The 19,539-nt window shown below is 38.0% G+C and overlaps 2 protein-coding genes across 2 annotated transcripts in view; both read left to right on the top strand.

Annotated features, from left to right (window-relative positions):
* Positions 1 to 2,077: 2,077 nt before the first annotated feature.
* On the top strand, positions 2,078 to 7,281 carry LOC113468020 (the record flags this gene model as incomplete). Its single annotated transcript, XM_026824627.1, is given in 3 exon segments — positions 2,078 to 2,186; positions 4,750 to 4,832; positions 7,215 to 7,281. Coding segments are annotated over 3 exon segments (259 nt in total), but the record flags the coding sequence as incomplete, so codon positions are not given.
* Positions 7,282 to 18,322: 11,041 nt separating this feature from the next.
* Positions 18,323 to 19,539, top strand: part of LOC103510626 — a gene marked incomplete in the record, with an annotated part of 21,183 nt that continues 19,966 nt past the window's right edge. Inside the window, 1 exon segment of the mRNA XM_017444649.2 lies at positions 18,323 to 18,403. Coding sequence (XP_017300138.2) covers positions 18,367 to 18,403 — 37 coding nt within the window.

The following is a 19,539-nucleotide window of genomic DNA, read 5'->3' as shown; positions in this document are numbered from 1 at the left end:
CAACTCCGCGTAGCGAACACGCGAAGCCCCCGGGGGGTGGAGGGGGGCGAAGTCCCCGAGCACGAAGTGCGAGTCTGTATGTATATATATATAAAAGAGAAATATGGACGGGTCATGTATTTATGTATGTCTGTCCGAATTGTTCAGAGAAAACTATGATAGATACCGAAAAAGTGTTAACGTAGACCCCCAGTAAAATTGTCGTATATACCCAAAAAAATTATCAGAAAATTCCCAACCGTTCCCGAGATATGGGCCTTTTCTGATGGCCAAAATGCCCCATAAGAAATACACAGGGAGTAGAGACGCGAGGACTGTTGAGTCTTTTTCCTCCCGCAGAGTTTTAGCTTCAATTTTAGTTTTTTTATGTTTTTAGTTTTCTCCGTTGAACATTCGTATGTGCTTTGATCGAAAGAAAAATATTTTGAGCTTTACGACTTTGTATGAAATTTGTACCTACTCCTCACATATCACTGAAGTTAAGCAACGTTAAGCGTGGTTGGTAGCTGGATGAGTGACCACCTAGGAAACTTTTTTTTAATGCGACTTTGAATTATTTACAGACATATCACTGAAGTTAAAATACATTGACCATGGTCGGTATTTAGATGGTAGAATATCAGGGAATATTTTTCATATCCATTCCCCCCCTTTTTTTCTTTATTTAGTCATTAGGGAGCGCGTGGCGCGACCGTGTTTTCTCGAAGTGAAAAGCCAGTAGGGAGCGCACAGCGCGACCATATTCTATCAAAGTGCGAAGCCAATAGGGAGCGCGTAGCACGACGTATTCATTAAGGTGAGAAGCCAATGAGAGAGCGCGTAGCCGACGTATTGTTTAAGTGTGAAGCTAATGGGGAGCTGCGTGGCGCCAGTATCTCGTACTAGTTCTCGCTCAAGAAAAAAATGAGAAAGCCAATAGCGCGAAAAGCGAAGCGCGAGCCGTTATTCTCTCGAAGTGCGAAGCCAATAAGGAGCGCGCAGCGGCGACAGGATATTTCTATCAAGAGTTTCGAAACCAATAGGGAGCGCGTAGCGCTACCCATATATTCTTTTAAGTGAGAAGCAATGAGGAGGCGCGCAGCGCGACCGTATTGTTTTCAAAGCGTGAGGCTAATGGGAGCTCGTTCAGCGCGGACCCGTATTCTACACACCAGTGCGAAGTCAATGGGGAGCGCGTAGCGCGCGACCGTATTTTCTCAAAGTGAAAAGCCAATAGGGAGCCCGGAGCGCGACCTTAATCTCTTGAAGTGCGAAGCCAACAGGGAGCGCGCAAGCGCGACCATATTCTATTAAAGGTGCGAAGCCAATAGGGAGCGGCGTAGCGCGACCATATTCTACACAAGTGCGAAGTCAATAGGGGAGCGCGTAGCGCGACCGTTTTTTCTAAAAGGGTAAAGCCAAATAGGGAGGGCGTAGTGAAACGGTAGCATTCTTTCTGGTCAGGGTTCCTACTGACGGAGAATTTTTTTTTACTAAAAATATTCTAAACCGTGGCGAATACCTAGTATTAGGTAAGATCAGAAAATTTTAGATCATGTTTTGCCATTCAACTATTTTTTAAAATTGCTTCCCCTTTTTTTTTTTTTTTTTTTTTTTTTTTTTGTCTACTGAAAAAGTGAAAACGCTAAATCTCAATTATCAACTTAGCTTTATTTTTCCTATTCAAATAAATAAATAAATATATATATAAAATAAAACAAATGAAAAACAATGTCAAGTTTAAATTGAAAGAAGCTTGAAGGAACTGAGATTCAGCATTTACAGCATACACTAAAAACTGGCAATGCAGATTGATTTGAAGGGGAAAAAAACTCGGCCTTAATTTTTAATCTCACCTATAAAAGAGGTGAGATTAAAAATTTTGGATAGGCCGACATTTTTGGATTGGAACTTGGCATTGTTTCCACATTTGTGTTTTAGTTTTTACCAAACCAGTTTCGTATTTATGGCATCTTTAGGGGTAATAGTTACAAATTTTAAAAAATAAAATTTGTGTTTTTGTGGGGGTCTTAATTCGAAACTAACTATTGAGGATCCGTAAATTTCACTTACGGGATTTAATTTAAATTAATTCCAGAGAGTACGTTGATCTGAGGAAGAGTTTGAATTTGCTCAAAGATTTGATGGAGAAGCAAAACATTCCTATATTTGAAACCATCCCCAACGCAGTCACTTGTGCAGCAAAGGTATGCTCCACACTTTATCTTTTGAACGGCTAGGAATTGGGAATTTTCGAACTCTAATTGATCTTAGACCTCTAGTATTCTCCGGTGAATGACAGATGCATCCAAAAGCAATCAAAAAAGGTTCTTCGACCCAAAATTTGGACTCGAAAAAATTGACATGTTTTTTTTTTTTAAGGGAAGCCGGTAGTTTTTTTTTTATCTAGGGCGAATCAAAACTAAGTACCTACGTATACAGTCTGTCAAATAAGTATCGGGAACTGTTCCACAAAACTTGCACTTTTGGTTTAATCGTCCAAATTTAATTTTTCTCCAATAAAGTATTTCCTATTGGATACAACATACTTGTTCCAAAATTTATTCCAGTCCTCAAAACCCTTTTTGTAAGCGATTTCCGGTAGAGCCTTCAACTCCTTCAGCGAATTTCGTTTTGCAGCGATTTTTTTCGGTTTTGGCTCGGTGTCTGTCGTCCATTTTGATGCCTATTGACTTGAATTCATGTCAAACTTGTATACCCATGTCTTATCACCAGTCATAATCCGCTTCATGAAAATAAGATCAAAATTGACGCGATCTAGGAAGTCTAAAGAGATTCGGTTTCTGTAGGTAATATCGAGTGCACAGAGAAAAATAGTTCGCGCGCAAACGACACCAGCATGGTAGGGAAAAAAATTATCATGGTATTAGGAAAATATGAAGGGGCCCATACACCCCCCCCCTTTTTTTTTTTTTTTTTTTTTTTTTTTTTTTAAGTCATTTGCTATAGCTTTTACACATGAAAAAAAGTTATTTCAAAATATCATTAGCAAAAAAAATTGAAAATAATAATAATAAATTTCCGATACTTATTTGACAATTTGTATGAATGCGGAGTTTTTAGTCCGTCCTTCCTTCATTATTACAATAGTAATAAAAAGGTATAAGGGACGGACTATAAATTGTATTTTTTTGTGGATAGCAGTCTGTATGACATTGACTGGTTGACATTGGCAAGCTTCATAAAATTTCCTGTTGATTTGTAAAAATAAAATTCCTGGACCTATACACAATTTCCTATGATAATGATTTAATTACATAATATAACAATAGTGAGTTTCCTAATCAATTTCATCTATATATCTCTCTATCTACTCCTATTACTATGTTCATGTACCTACCTGTACTTATTTTGTATGTTTGAAGACACGGTACCTATATTTTATACCTACTTATTTTTACCTTTTCTTATTCGTTATTCATTTCTCTATCAGATCTTAACCATTCTTTTAATTCTAACTTAAATTTCCTTACGTTAGAGTTATTTTTGATAGAATCGGGTAGCCTGTTGTACATTCTTATCCCTTCAAAATTTATTGATTTCTGGCCCTTACTTGTTTTAAATTTATCTATTCTTGGGTTTTTGGTTCTAAGTTGGTAGGAATGGTTTATGTATTGGATCAGCTCCGTTTTATTCTGAGGTTTTTATAGAGCAGTTTTTTTTTAGATCAAGTACTTTCAGTTCTTTAAAGAGGTCTTTGGTTGGGTATCTTCTACCTTTTCGAGCAAGGCCAATAAATGGATGGGTGACTTGAACATTATATTGGGTATAAAGGGAGAACGGGCTCTAGTCTTGATTTTAAATCATTATATAAAAGTAAAACCAAAAAATCAAATCAAGAATAATAATAAACTGAATATTAAATAAAATAGGTATGTACATAAATATTGATTTTCCTTGACCAAGATCGAAAAATTCCCGGAGGGACGGGCCCCGCTTGTTACCTTTTTTCTTACTCTTATTTATCATGTATTTCTGTATGTTGGGTTATACAGAGCATTCGAAAAGTCTTGGAACCCCTGAATATTTTTTGAATGGCTATAGATGAGAAGTTGAAATTTGGTGTAGTGTTTTATCTTTTAAAATGCAACTTTTTCAATAGAGGATATCAAGGCATTTGCAGCAATGCCAGCTTAAGTAGTCTTCTGCAGATTATGACGATGGGTCAGCTCCCTGGGCGTAGTGGTACCTGTGCTCGCGTTGCACGCGCGGGAGACCCGGGTTCGATTCCCGGCGGGGTCAAGAAATTTGTATCATGCAAATGATTGATCCCGTGACTGGCTGTTGTGGGGCCCACTCAGCGGACCCGGGTTCGATTCCCGGCGGGGTCAAGAAATTTGTATCATCCAAATGATTGATTCCGTGACTGGCTGTTGCGGGGCCACCCGGGTTCGATTCCCGGCGGGGTCAAGAAATTTGTATCATGCAAATGATTGATTCCGTGACTGGCTGTTGCGGGGCCCGCTCAGCCTCGTGAGGAAAACGGTAGGTAAACATTGGATTTTAGTATTATTGAGATATTGGGAAAAATCCTACAATGCTGCAGTGAGCACCAAAGTTGTGACATAATAACACAAAGAAACTGCATTTATTTATTTTAAAATGCAACTTTTTGAAGTAGTCACCAAATTTTGGCCGGAGCCAGGGTCGGCCCCAGGGGGATCAACTTTAAAATCTTAAATGGGAACCCCCTGATTGTGACAACTGATAAAATGGTGTTGGTGTTTTTATTATTCCTATTATTTTCAGATTATCTACGAGAGAGATATGACACAATATGTAAACAAATCGGATAACATATTTTCTCAGAAGATAAATAACGACCTTGTACCGTAAGTAGTTTTGGACTGGAAAGGTAATGTCACAAGATGGCGCTTGCTCGGCTTTGCGGCAAATTGAAGTATATACAGGGTGTACACGAAAAACGTTACCAAAGTCATGTCTAGCCTATAGGAGTCGATCCTATAGGCTATGATCTTCAGATCTTCAGATCTCCGTCGACACAAACTTCAGCTATTCTGCTAAAGTTTTAGACGAGGAGGGTTCAGCTCAAAGTTTATTGAGCTCGAGATTGAATTGATCTGAACAATAAAATATTCTGCTAAAGTTTTAGACGAGGAGGGTTCAGCTCAAAGTTTATTGAGCTCGAGATTGAATTGATCTGAACAATAAAATATAAAAAAAAATCCTGCCTGCCTAGGGTTATAGGTGGCTGATTGATTCGAACGAAAGTCCGCCATGCACCGCGTTTCTCAGAAGAAAATGGTTTGTGCCTCCGTGAAAAATTGACATATTGGGACAGAATGGGTATTGTTGGAAAGCTGAGACTCCAAGGATATTTTTCCTGTTGCATGCCAGCGGATTTGACCTTTTTTTTTTTCCTGGTCAAATTTCCTCTTGAAAATTTAAAAGAAGATGCTGATCAGGGAAATTTCTAAATTAAAACTTACCAAAAGGTACCAAAAAGATAATTTTATTGTTTTAAATTTTATTTATTTTAATGGAAATTTTGTGCAGATTTCAGATATGAAACCCATTTTTCTCTATATTTAACTGAAAAAAAGTTCTGACCGGTTTATTAAGGGAAGGTCGTGTATTTTAAAGAAAAAACAAAATGGCGAATATCTCGGAAACTAAGCGAGATACGAAAAAAAGTTATAGAATGTTTTTTATTGGAAATGACCTCTAGGCTTTTGGTAACGTTTTTCGTGTTCACCCTGTATACCTCAACGACTCCTATAGGCTAGACATGACCGCTAGCAACTATGATCTGCTCTCAGGATTCAAATCTGAGCCCCGTGCAAGAAATTTTTCAATTATTAAGAGAGCAAAACAGCATCTTTGGAGTATTTTGAGGACAGGGATTCAGGGAGCCCACTTTATGAAGGATATGTTACCTAGCCTAGGCGATGCGATGTACGAGTAATAAGTATACTAGTATTGATGTCAGGGAAGACTATGTTAAAAAAGACGATAGATCAGATAGATGTCTGTTTAATATATATTATTTGAATATACAGGGTGAACATGAAAATTCTTGAGGTCATTTCCAACAAAAAATATTCTATAACTTTTTTTCTATCGGGCTTAGTTTCCGAGACTCATGCCGACACTTCATCAAAAAAAAAATTTTTTTTTCAAAACGTTAAGATTAAAAAATTTCCAGGTATCCCCGATTTTTTTTTTTTTTTTTTTTTTTTTTTTTTTTTTTTTTAAATACACGACCTTCCTTTAAGAAATCGGTCATAACTGTATTCCTATTTCTGTAGACTAATGACAATCTTCAGGTTCATGCTTTTTTAAAAAAAAATCTCCTGCGGATTTTAGACCAAAATGTTCAAAAATTTCACCTGCGGCTCCGTTATTATATTCTATATTGTTATTATATATATACATATAAAAAAAAAATGCCAGTTCACTTATAGTGATTTTGTACGTGTGAGTGTTTCTACCAAGGAGTTTCCTGCAGTATCTGCGTGGAAATCTTCAATTTTTCATAGCATTTCACGGTGGTGATTATGATGGTGTGTGGTGGGTGTTCGAAGCCGCGCGGCGCAGCGGCGCTTTGAACTCTTGACGTTTGCGCTCCTCCCAGCACGCTTGATAGCTCGAGTTATTTATACATAAATATAAAAATCTGGTGTGACATCGTACGACTTTCCTTATCCTATTGAATGATGCTTATTTAGGTGTTGTTCTATTGTAACTTTTGTAATATCTCTAAACGTTTAGTCAGTATCGCTGAAAACCGCCAAAAAACGGTCGAAAACCGCCAAAAAGCGGTAAAATGCCGCCAACCGTTGCACCGATCTTAACCAAAAGTTTCGTGTCTCACTCTTGTCACCCAAAAAGCGGTAAAATGCCGCCAACCGTTGCACCGATTTTAACCAAAAGTTTCGTGTCGCATCCTTGTCACATTTGAAAGCTGCATGCCAAATTTCAAGTCTCTAGCTCTTACCGTTCTCGAGATATTTTGTTTACAGACACAGGACCAATGGCTGAAACTTTGTATTTAGGCTCTAGGGACCTCAAAACGTGTTTTGGCACTAAAAACTGACCATCGAAATTTTGACCAAATTACATTACTTTCCTTCCTATAGGATAAGGAAAGTAAAAAAAGTCATGTCCACACATAGTCGATGGACGGCCGGTCAACCATATTTGGACTATGTGTGGGTGTGTAGGTTTACATGCATTTTTCCTTTTTTTTTCAGTTTATTTGAAGACACATTCAATACTTTAGATACTCACAAGAGTGGGACCATTAAGGATATCTCCTAAAACTCTCTGACCTAAGGCTCGCTTGCAATCTCATCTTTTCTCTTCTAGTCCTCACATCGAGAATAGTATCGTCAGATTCACCACAATGCTCACAGAGCCCATCCTCTCCTACGAGAGTGAGTTCCGTTTCCTGTAGTCCCTACAGTCCTGAAATTGGGCGGTCAGGGTACGAGTGATTCAGCCGATTCAAGGGCACGTCTAGTTCTATACGAGCCTGCACACTCTGGCTCTATAACTCACCTTGTCGACACGATCGATCGACACCATATAGGTACTGAAAGTTGTCCTGAGATCAGTATTCAACAGTAAAATGGGTAGGTATTGGTTTCTCACTTTGAAAGAATATGGTCGCGCTACGCGCTCCTCATTAGCTTCTCACTTTGAAAGAATACGGCCGCGCTACACGCTCCCTATTGGCTTTGCACTTTGATTGAATATGGTCGCGCTGCGCTTCCATGTTGGCTTCGCAGTTCGAGAGAATAAGGTCGCACTACGCGTTCCCAACGGCTTCTCATTTTGAGAGAATACGGTCGCGCTATGCGCTCCTGATTAGCTTTACGCTTTGAAACAATTTGGTCGCGCTACGCGCTCCTTATTGTTTTGTTTTTGTTTTGTTTTATTTATTTGTAACAATAATTGATATAGGTATATATAACAAGAAGGTAATAAATATCTTATGAAATAATAAAATATTACAAATATATAGTAAATATTACGCATTCATTGGCGTTACTCTTCCAGACTAAAGGAATGTGTAATTCCTTTGCTTTTGTGGATAGCAGTCTGTATGACATTGACTGGTTGACATTGGCAAGCTTCATAAAATTTCCTGTTGATTTGTAAAAATAAAATTCCCTGGACCTATACACAATTTCCTATGATAATGATTTAATTACACAATATAACAATAGTGATTTTCCTAATCAATTTCATCCATCTATCTCTCTATCTACTCCTATTACTATGTTCATGTACCTACCTGTACTTATTTTGTATGTTTGAAGACACGGTACCTATATTTTATACCTACTTATTTTTACCTTTTCTTATTCGTTATTCATTTCTCTATCAGATCTTAACCATTCTTTTAATTCTAACTTAAATTTCCTTATGTTAGAGTTATTTTTGATAGAATCGGGTAGCCTGTTGTACATTCTTATCCCTTCAAAATTTATTGATTTCTGGCCCTTACTTGTTTTAAATTTATCTATTCTTGGGTTTTTGGTTCTAAGTTGGTAGGAATGGTTTATGTATTGGATCAGCTCCGTTTTATTCTGAGGTTTTTATAGAGCAGTTTTTTTTTAGATCAAGTACTTTCAGTTCTTTAAAGAGGTCTTTGGTTGGGTATCTTCTACCTTTCTTATAAATTATTTTAAGCAAACATTTTTGTACATTTTCAAGTTTTTGTAATAATGTTTTTCCGGCTCTACCGTATGCACTAATGCCATACTCTAGTGCAGACTGCACTAATGCATGATATACTTCCATCAAAAGCGGGAGATTCAAAAAATTCCTGAGGGTCAGAAAGGGGTAAATGTACCTTCTCAGTCTTTTAGTTAAGAGCTCTATATGTTTGTCCCACTTTAAGAAACAGTCTAGCTCTACTCCTAGGTATTTTGCATTTTAATTTGTAATTTAAAACTTAGCTAAATAAATTACCTTTAGGGGTGAACTATTCATCTTGAACAAAATAATTATTTATTATTATTGTCACTATTATCATTATTATTGGCTGAGGCGGCCTATAGGGTGATGGACTATAAACAGAGAGTAGATCAGCGTCTAGCTAGGGTACTATAAACAGTTAGTAGACTAGTCCAAAAATCCCTATCTGAGCGCACTGTCCAAATTTCCCTATCTTCTCGGCTCGGGACTTGGAAATTTTTTACATACTAGTCCAAAAATCCCTATCTGAGCGCACTGTCCAAATTTCCCTATCTTCTCGGCTCGGGACTTGGAAATTTTTTACATATTTTTTTTTAATACGTATTCCGCGATTGTAATAGAAAGTCGTGTGATGTTCACACCAGATTTTTTACTCACTGACTCACTCACTCACTCATCAAAATTATCAGGCACTTCCCGATGTCGTAGAAACTTGAAATTTGGCAAGATGGTATGTTTTGATGCAAAAATTGCACTGGGTTCCGCCCATAGGCGGAATCGGTTTTCACTAAACGGTTGAAATTGAGAGAAGATTGAAGGAATTAAGATTCAGCATTTTCAGCAGACACGAAAAACTGGGAATGCAGACTTGGCCTTAACCCTTTCATTACTACCCAACGTCACAATTTTGGCCAAAAGCTGCATTTATTCAAGAAAGCATTAAATTTGGTATGGACCTTCATTGGCACCAAATTTGGTATGGCATTGGCAAGGGGTGACACCAAAAATCATGCACACAGACAAAATGGCGGCCTTTTTTTTTTGGTATGGACCTTCATTGGCACCAAATTTGGTATGGCATTGGCAAGGGGTGACACCAAAAATCATGCACACAGACAAAATGGCGGCCAAAAACGGGGTTTTGATAATATCTCGTTTCCGGTAACTTTCTTTAATAATAATAAATTAGAAAGTTTTTTATATTTATATTTCCTACATTTTGTACATTTACACTTTTTTTCTAGGATGTACCGTAATCTCGTACCGTAATGATTTTTCCAATATGGCGGCCAAAAAAGAGAATATCTCGTTTCCGGTAATTTTTTTCCAACAACAATGAATTGAAAAGTTGTTTCTTCTTTTGTTTTCTACATTTTATATTTTTACACTTTTTTTCTAGGATGTACCGTAATCCCGTACCGTAATGATTTTTCCAATATGGCGGCCAAAAAAGAGGTTTTCTCACAATATCTTGTTTCCGGTAGTTTTTTTCCAACAACAATGAATTGAAAAGTTGTTTCTTCTTTTGTTTTCTACATTTTATATTTTTACACTTTTTTTCTAGGATGTACCGTAATCCCGTACCGTAAGGATTTTTCGAACATGGCGGCCAAAAAAGAGGTTTTCTCATAATATCTCTTTTCAGCTAATTTTTTTCTAATCACAATAGATTAAAAAGTTGTTTGTTTTTTTCTTTCCTACGTTTCATACATTTACACTTTTTCTCTAGGATGTACTGTAATCCCGTAACGGTCGATCCCGTTTCAAAATGGCGGCTAAAAAAAGGGTTTTTTAAGAATATCTCGTTTTCGGTAATTTTTTTCTAATAATAATGAATTAGAAAGTTGTTTGTATTTCTATTTTCTACATTTTTTACATTTACATTTTTTCTCTAGGATGTACCGTAATTATTTTTCCAATATGGCGGCTAAAAAGAGCTTTTGTGACAATATCTCTTCTCCGGTAATTTTTTTCGAGAAACAATGAATTAAAAAGTTGTTTGTATTTTTATTTCCTACATTTTGCAGATTTACACTTTTCTTCTAGGATGTACCGTAATCATGCACCGGACTGATTTCTCCAACATTAATTTGATATATAGGTCGACCAGGTTTGGATAAGTCCTTCTATGGGGACAGACTGACTGACAGACAGACCGACACCGAAGCGAATATAATAGTCCGTCCACTATACCTTTTATTATTAGTAATAATAAAGGAAGGACGGACTAAAAAACCAACTCAGCGTTGATTATAGTGTGCATGTAAAGCTTTTTGGAATTTCACAAACAGTAAAAAAACTCCTAACCATCAGAACTGTTTTAAGATTAATGGTGAAACCACATCAGACTCACAACTCATAGCAAACAGTTTTGCTGCGCATTTTCAGTCAGTGTTTGTTTCTACTTCTCCTGACTACAGTTGTAATTTCCTCTGTGATTCTACCTATCCTATTTCTGCCCCTCCTACGTACTAAAAGTAGCACCATTCGATTCGGCGTGAAAAATCACATTGATTAGAGTATTCACATCCGAATGACCAAATGTTTTCGATGTCTTAGCGTTTACGAAATAAGGGTTAAGCAACAATGTCTTTGGTTAATATCAGGATGGGTGACTATCCGATTTTTACCAAATTGTTACAGTCGCGTCCTTGGACCATACCGGGGAAATATCTGGATGGGTGATTATCCGATTTTTACCAAATTGTTACAGTCGCGTCCTTGGACCATACCGGGATAGCATACATGATATCTGGATGGGTGACTATCCGATTTTTACCAAATTGTTACAGTCGCGTCCTTGGACCATACCGGGATAGCATACCGTACTTTGGTTAATATCTGGATGGGATGATCCGATTTTTACCAAATTGTTACAGTCGCGTCCTTGGACCATACCGGGATAGCATACCAAATTTCAATTTCTCTACGACAAATCGTTCTTGAGATATTTTGTTCACAACTTTCTCTTTTTCCCATTTAAACCTGTAGTACGTACATACATACGTACGTACGTAACGTACAGACCATGGGTTAAAAATCACTTTTTTGACATCAGGGGAGGGGATCCCAAAACGGATATTTCCAACCATTTCCCGATTTTGAAAATTTGGACCGATTGCAATACTTTCATTACTAGTTCCGCTCCGCTATACTGAAGTAATAGAAAGTAAAAAGGCCGCCATTTTGTTCGTATACATGGTTTTCGGTGTCACCCCTTCCTAAAAGTTTTATATGGTCCAAATAAAGGTCCATGCCAAATTTGGTGCTTTCCTGACGAAATGCAGCTTTTTTGACGTTAGGCCACCCACCGACTATACCGGTAATAGAACTTGCCACGGGGAAAAAAAAATCATGTTCATATAGTTTGTGTTCAGTAGGCTTCACTGAATCCAATATATCTTCTTCTTCTTCTTTTTCTTCTTCTTTTTTTCGTGTGGGACAACCTGGGCCGATTTTACGGATGGTTGTTTCGGGACCAACATTCGACTTTAGTGCCCGGAAAATGGTAAAAATAATATAAAAATATTCTATAACTTTTTTTCCTATCTCGTTTAGTTTCCGAGATATACGCCATTTTGTTTTTTCTTTAAAATACACGACTTTCCTTCAAGAAATCGGTCATAACTTTTTGCCTGTTGGACTCAATGCGAGAGGAAAATGAAATCTGCACAAAATTTCCATTAAAATAACGTGTTCCCCACTGAATGTAAAATCCGCAAATGTAGTTCCATTGCAGAAGGTCAGTAGCCTTTCATCCTTCAATGACTACAGACCCATTTTCCTCTTGCCTATTCTATCAAAAGCCCTGGAAAAGCTGGCTATTTGGCAGATTATGGAATTTGTCGAAAGCCAGAACAAATTAGTCCTTTTCCAGTCCGGATTTCGAAGGCGTCATAGTACAGCCACGGCTCTTGTCAAAGTGGCAGATGATGTCCGTCTGTCACTTGATGCAGGCAAGGCTACAATACTTGTTCTGCTTGACATGAGTAAAGCCTTCGATTCCATGGATTTTGAAGTCCTAATTGCCACTTTAAAAGGTATGGGCTTGTCTGACAATACCTTGTCCTGGATAGGCTCATACCTGCGAGGACGTAGGCAACGAGTCATGCATGACGGAACGTATTCTGAGTGGAAACTAGGGTTGCCAACCGTACGTTATTTCCCGGAACAATCCGTATTTTTGTCAAAAATCAAATGTTCCGCCGGGAATAAATGGATCAAAAGTTTAGCCATGTTCCTAATGTTCGCCCCATGGGCGAACAATTGGAACTCCCTATAAAATCATGGTTCCTATCATTGGCCCATGGCGTTTTTCTCGTTTCTATTCCAATAAGAAGCGATTAAAAGCTTTAGGAGGTAGCAAGGTAGTTAAAAGTAAGTGTGCGAGGAAAGTATTTTACAAAACTATTATAAAATAAGAGATCTTCTATGTAGGTCCCCGTATTTTGGGCACTTTTCAAAATGTCCCGTACGGGACACGCGTGTCCCGTATTTTCCCCAGTTTCACCATCTCCCCCGGTAATTATTAATCTTTACCAATGTAACAAATTAAAATTTTCTGTAGCACGCCGGATTCGAACCCCGGTCTCCTGATTCGAAGTCCAATGCCTTACCTTAACCAACCATTCCACCACAGAGTTATAAATATACCTACACTATTTACTTAGTACAGACAGGAGAGTGTGTTGATTTTTAAAAATTGAGTGTTCCACCACAGAGTTATAAATATACCTACACTATTTACTTAGTACAGACAGGAGAGTGTGTTGATTTTTAAAAATTGAGTGCCTACACTATTTACTTAGTACAGACAGGAGAGTGTGTTGATTTTTTAAAAATTGAGTTTTTTTTTCCCCAAAAATTGCAGGGTGAGGGCTAGGGGGGGGGGTTAAAAAAGCTGCTTGTCCCGTATTCATCCAAAATCCCGTTTTTTTTTAACGTTTTAGGTCGCTTGTCCCGTTTTGGGCTGAAAATGATCTGGCAACCCTACCGGACACACACCTTTCTGTTTCTGCCCCTCCTACTTTTTCTTCTGCTGTTTCTGCCCCTCCTACTTTTTCTTCTGCTGTTTCTACCCCTCCTATTTTTTCTTCTGCTGTTTCTACCCCTCCTACTTTTTCTTGTACTTCTGCTCTCTCCAGTTCTTCTTTCTCTGACTCTACCTCTCCATTTGGATCATGTTCTTCTCTTCAACCATTCCACTTTACCTCTCGAGATATTACCTCAGCTGTCAAACAACTAAAAACTCACAAAAGTCCTGGTACAGACAAAATCCCCACTTTCCTCATCAAAGATTGTTCTCGATATCTCAATGCTTCTCTTCTCTATATTTTCAATTTATGTCTTCAATCCTGTACTTTTCCTCATATTCTAAAAGAGTCGCGGATTATTAAAACTCAAACCAAAAACTACTCTCGGCGTGAACGACCTGGTATTTCAGAGTTAAAGCGCTCTTTGTCCGGGTAAAAATCGGGAAATCCGTATTTTTTCACCATTTTGCTAGTTTGTACCGTATATGCCGAAAAAAAAGTTGGCAACCCTAGTGGAAACCAATCAATTCGGGAGTACCTCAGGGTTCTGTGGCTGGCCCTCTGCTTTTTACAATTTACATCACAAGTTTGCAGAGGGTTTTTCGTCATTGTAAATATCATGTCTATGCGGATGACATACAAATATATACTCACTGCTGGCCTAGGGAAATAATGGACTGCATTCGACAGCTCAACTTTGAGCTTGAATGCAGGGTGTCTACCAGACTGGAAAACCGGGAAAACCGGGAAAAGTCAGGGAATTTAATGGAGACTGGAAAAGTCAGTGGAAAATCAGGGAATTTCACGAAAAAGTGCCAAAAATCGAAAAAAGTCAGGGAATTTTTCAAAGCCTTAAAAAAGACAAAGAAAGATTTCAATAAAAAAAAGTATGCAACCATGAAGGGGCAACATATAATCTCTCAAAGATTTCGCCTGCGGCGCTGAAATTTTGTCTCTTCATGAAAAAGTTTTGGGAATATTTCAAAGCCCATGAAACGTGAAAAAGACTTTGGTCAGTAAAAAAAAGTATGCAACCTTGAAGGAGCTACTTAAATTTTCTCGAAAAAAATTTCGCCTGCGGCGCTGTCATTTTGTGTTCTATAGAAATGTATTGGGGGGGAATATTTTTTTTTTTTTAGACATTTATTTACACAATTGAAGGAGTTTTAACAATAAAGTCCTACCTCCTCACGTATTTAATTACATAAAAAACTGACACATGACAAGCTACAGATTACATACTTACTGAAAAGTTTCGCCTGCGGCCCTGAAGATTACACCTTTGACAAGTCTTCTTCTCTTACTATTGTAGACCAAAATCTTCAAAAATTTCGCCTGCGGCGCCAAATTTTGTGTTTTTGATAACAAAGTTTTTTAACATTAGAGACCGAAATGTTCGCCTGTGGGCATAAAAATTTCAATTTCGTTAATTCTGGTTTCTATAAATTGTAGCTCACAATTTTCAAAAATTTCGCCTGCGGCGCTGCTCATTTCCCTATTTCAATTTCGTTAATTCTGGTTTCTATAAATTGTAGCTCACAATTTTCAAAAATTTCGCCTGCGGCGCTGCTCATTTCCCTTTTTTGTGTTAACCTTCATCCCCCCAGGATATGTGAATGTGTAGACTGTATGATGACAAACTTCAGGTTCATGCTTTTTAAAAAAAATTTCCTGCGGAGCTGAAGATTAGAATTTCGATGAGACTGAATTTCTGAAGATTTTAGACCAAAATGTTTAAAATTTCGCCTGCGGCGCTGTTATTATACCTACGATTTCGATGAGACTAAATTTCTGAAGATTTTAGACCAAAATGTTCAAAAATTTCGCCTGCGGCGCTGTTATTATATTCTTATAAAAAAAAATGCCAGTTCACCTATAGTAAATACCTATTAGGGGCCCAAAGCCAGATCAAAGAGAAATGGCTGTAGTAGTCTTGAGGTCATTATCTTGGTCAAAGGCCATTTATCTTGAAAAAATTTGGCCTGCGGCGCAATTATTTCATGGTGCAAATGAAGGACTCAAGACCTTACCCTAGTCGGATGAAAAAAGATTGAAGAAATTTAACAGGCTTGAGAAGATTGCTTGGGGGGAAAAAATCGGCTGCGGCGCAGTAGGAATAGGGTGGAAAATCTTGGAAAAGTAGACTGGAAATTTTGAAAAATTGGACTGGAAAACCGGGAAAAGTCAGGGAATTTTATTTTTCCATTTTGGTAGACACCCTGTGAATGTTTCCTCAAATGGGCCAAAGATCTCTTTTTAGTCCGTCCTTCCTTTATTATTACTAATAATAAAAGGTATAGTGGACGGACTATTGTATTCGCTTCGGTGTCGTCTGTCTGTCGGTCGGTCTGTCTGTCTGTCCCCATAGAAGGAGTTATCCAAACCTGGTCGACCTATATATCAAATTAAAGGTCTTTTTACCAGGATCACGAAAATGGTGGTGCAAATTTTGTTCAGAAAACCATAAAGCCTCGACCTATATATCAAATTAAAGGTCTTTTTACCAGGATCACGAAAATGGTGGTGCAAATTTTGTCCAGAAAACCATAAAGCCAAAAATCCAAAAAAACTGGTTTTTGGGGGATTTTTTTCACATTTTCTCACACAAATGAGCTCTGATCTTGAAATTTGTCGCGACGACCTATGAACTCAAAGCGAGAAAGTTTTAGATAACACTTCAGTCGATCATTTAAGACCGGTTTTAGCATCACTTATGTTAAGCTACGCCGAGCAAGGCCAATAAATAAGTTATGATTGTTGTGTCCCAATACAGTTTATGACTTTCATTTTCTAATATAGGTTCTGGATCATACTTATATGATTAGTTCTTATACGTACGCTAATATCTCCGTACATCAACATGGTTTCGCGCGCGCTAGGTCAACCTCTTCCAATCTTTCCTGTTTCCTTCATTCTTTGTCATCTTCATTACCTACCTGCCGCCAGGTTGACGTTGTCTACACCGATATAAAGGCGGCTTTTGACCGGGTAGATCACTCTCTACTACTCAAAAAACTGTACAATTTTTGGTTTTCCACTCTGTTTGGTCAAACTCTTTGCCTCATATCTCAAACAGCGTAAACTTCGCGTCAGGTATGGTGATTCCCTCTCTTCTCCTTAGTACCCAACCTCTTCAGTCCCACAAGGCAGCCTCCTTGGTAATCTTTTCTTCCTTATTATGATAGATAACATCACTAAGGTCATCAAACACTCCTCTTATCTTCTATATCTATATGCTGATGACCTCAAAATCCATCGACCTATCTGTACCCCCCATGATTCCTTTCTCCTTCAAACTGATCTCGATCAGATACAGAAATGGCTTAACGAAAATAAACTTTCCTTCTCTCCTGAAAAATGTGAACTCATATTTAGCAGAAGAAAATACCTTCATCCTTCTTCCTACATAATGAACAATCTTTCCATTAAGTCAGTCTCAAACAAAAAAGATCTAGGAGCTAGGAGTAACCTTTTCTCAAAACATGTCTTTTAATCCTCATATAGCCAACATTGTCCAATCAGCCTTCAAAACCCTAGGATTCATCATGAGAACTTTACAACCTACTGACAATCCTGAATCTTACCTCCTCCTTTTTCAATCTCTTGTTCTTTCGAAACTTATCTATGCATCTCTCTGATTGATTCTGTGCAGGCTGCTTTCTATCGACGTCTCTTTTTCAAGCTGAATGGCTTCTACCCTGTATACCCTAATCCAATCTCGTACAGGGACTTGCGTGAGCATTTGTGCTTGCCATCCATCGAGTCTAGACATAAACTTATACAACTTCAATTCCTGCATAAAGTCATTCATGGCAGTATAGACTCGATTGATCTGGTGAACGACATTTGCTATCGTGTTCCCTGTACAAGAATTAGAAGCAATGAACTCTATGATTATTTTGCTATACCTCGCTCCACACACTCCAATCTGTCTCCGATCTATAGAGCTCTTACTGAACAAAACAAACACCACTCAGATGCCATTGATATAGACCTATCTGTCCCATATAATCAAGTCTTAAAAACTTTAAAAAATATTCTTTACAATAACTAATATAGATGTAGGTAGGTAGGCAGGCACTTTGTATTATTTTTCATCCCCCCCTTTTTTTTAATGTAAAATGTAATATGTAAATTGTATGTAATGAATATAGACCTATCTGTCCCATATAATCAAGTCTTAAAAACTTTAAAAAATATTCTTTACAATAACTAATATAGATGTAGGTAGGTAGGCAGGCACTTTGTATTATTTTTCATCCCCCCCTTTTTTTTAATGTAAAATGTAATATGTAAATTGTATGTAATGAGTTTGTGGCGCTCACAACAACACTACCTCAACATTTGAGTGAGTGAGTCAGTCAGTTGTAAAATTAGCGATTTTCAAACCGTTTTTTCTACCCCTTCCGGTAAGGCTAGGTATAATAAGGAAGTATAGGTTAACACATGGTCCAAATTTCGTGAGATTACATTGAAAATTGACGGAGTTATGATAGGGGTAAAAATGCGTCGAAATGCTTCGTGTAATATACACACTGGCGTGCTCAGGCCGGAACTTGGCCTGGCGTACTGCCGTGCGCCTAGATTTAATTAATTGGAAACACCATGTTGCTGTTTGTTTCAGTTATGCATAGCATATGATCTAATATACGGCGAGAAGGTTGCCATGGATGATTTGGAAACAACTCGTTTTCATTATGGCGGTGAGTTATCATTATCACCATTATCAGGGACTTTTTCAGAGTCGCCCCCCCCCTCCCCCCTTCTTACTTGTGATATGTACATTATATCAAAGACCTTAAAGAACGTAGTACTTTGGTACTTGAGCTCGATCCGACAACCAGGGTCGGATTATTGCGGTTTATTAGATTTTATGATGGTTCGAGGCCTTTTAATGTAGGCTTTTGACTTTTCCTGTTCTCACCTGCACCCAATGTATTGGTCATGTTGTGCTCTACCTATAAGGGTCAAACGTAAGCATTCAGTGCCGAAACTACATAATAATTACCTATACTTACCAGTATACGTCTGGCTAGGGGACATTAAACAGAGAGAAGACTAGCGTCTGGCTGTGGGACTATAAACAGGGAGGAGAACAGCTAACCCTAACCAGCCTAGCAAGCTGGCAGTTCCTCAAAGGGTTCTTGGCTGTGGGACTATAAACAGGGAGGAGAACAGCTAACCCTAACCAGCCTAGCAAGCTGGCAGTTCCTCAAAGGGTTCTCTCTGCTTTTAAAGACCAAGTAGAAGTCCTCACGATGGTTGACTGCGGTTCAGGACGAGCCAGCCAATTTAACATTGCTAGAGCTAGAGACCATCACCCCGGTGTATAGCAGATACAAAAAGACATCTTTTCTTTATTCTGCTATTGCCATTCGGCGAAAGCTAAAGCCGCTACATATAGCAGATACAAAAAGACATCTTTTCTTTATTCTGCTATTGCCATTCGGCGAAAGCTAAAGCCGCTACAACAACAACAACAACAACCAGGGTCGGAGTTATAGCTTATTCAATTTTTATTTTTCCATGTTCTCCCGCCAATAGGGGAAGCACCAAAAATGGGAAATTCATATCGATTGGTGATTAGTGCTTCAAATATGTAGATGCCTTGTAGATCCCATGTAGATCAAATATGTAGAGTAGTAGAAGCAATACTAAACTGTTCAGATAAGTGCAATGCTCCCGTTTTTGTCCTCTTTTCACGAGAAAACGGCTCAACCGATTTTGATGAAATTTTTTGTGGTTGTTAAGAAAAGTACTCGGGGTAACATAGGCTACTTAAAATTATCACATTTCATCCTGATTCAAAATGGCGGCGGGTCAAAATTTTACCTCTTTT

The sequence above is a fragment of the Diaphorina citri genome, unplaced genomic scaffold (genome assembly GCF_000475195.1).
Source record: "Diaphorina citri unplaced genomic scaffold, Diaci psyllid genome assembly version 1.1 scaffold624, whole genome shotgun sequence".
In the NCBI taxonomy this organism is placed as follows: domain Eukaryota; kingdom Metazoa; phylum Arthropoda; class Insecta; order Hemiptera; family Psyllidae; genus Diaphorina; species Diaphorina citri.
This window is presented reverse-complemented; position numbering and strand designations above follow the sequence as displayed.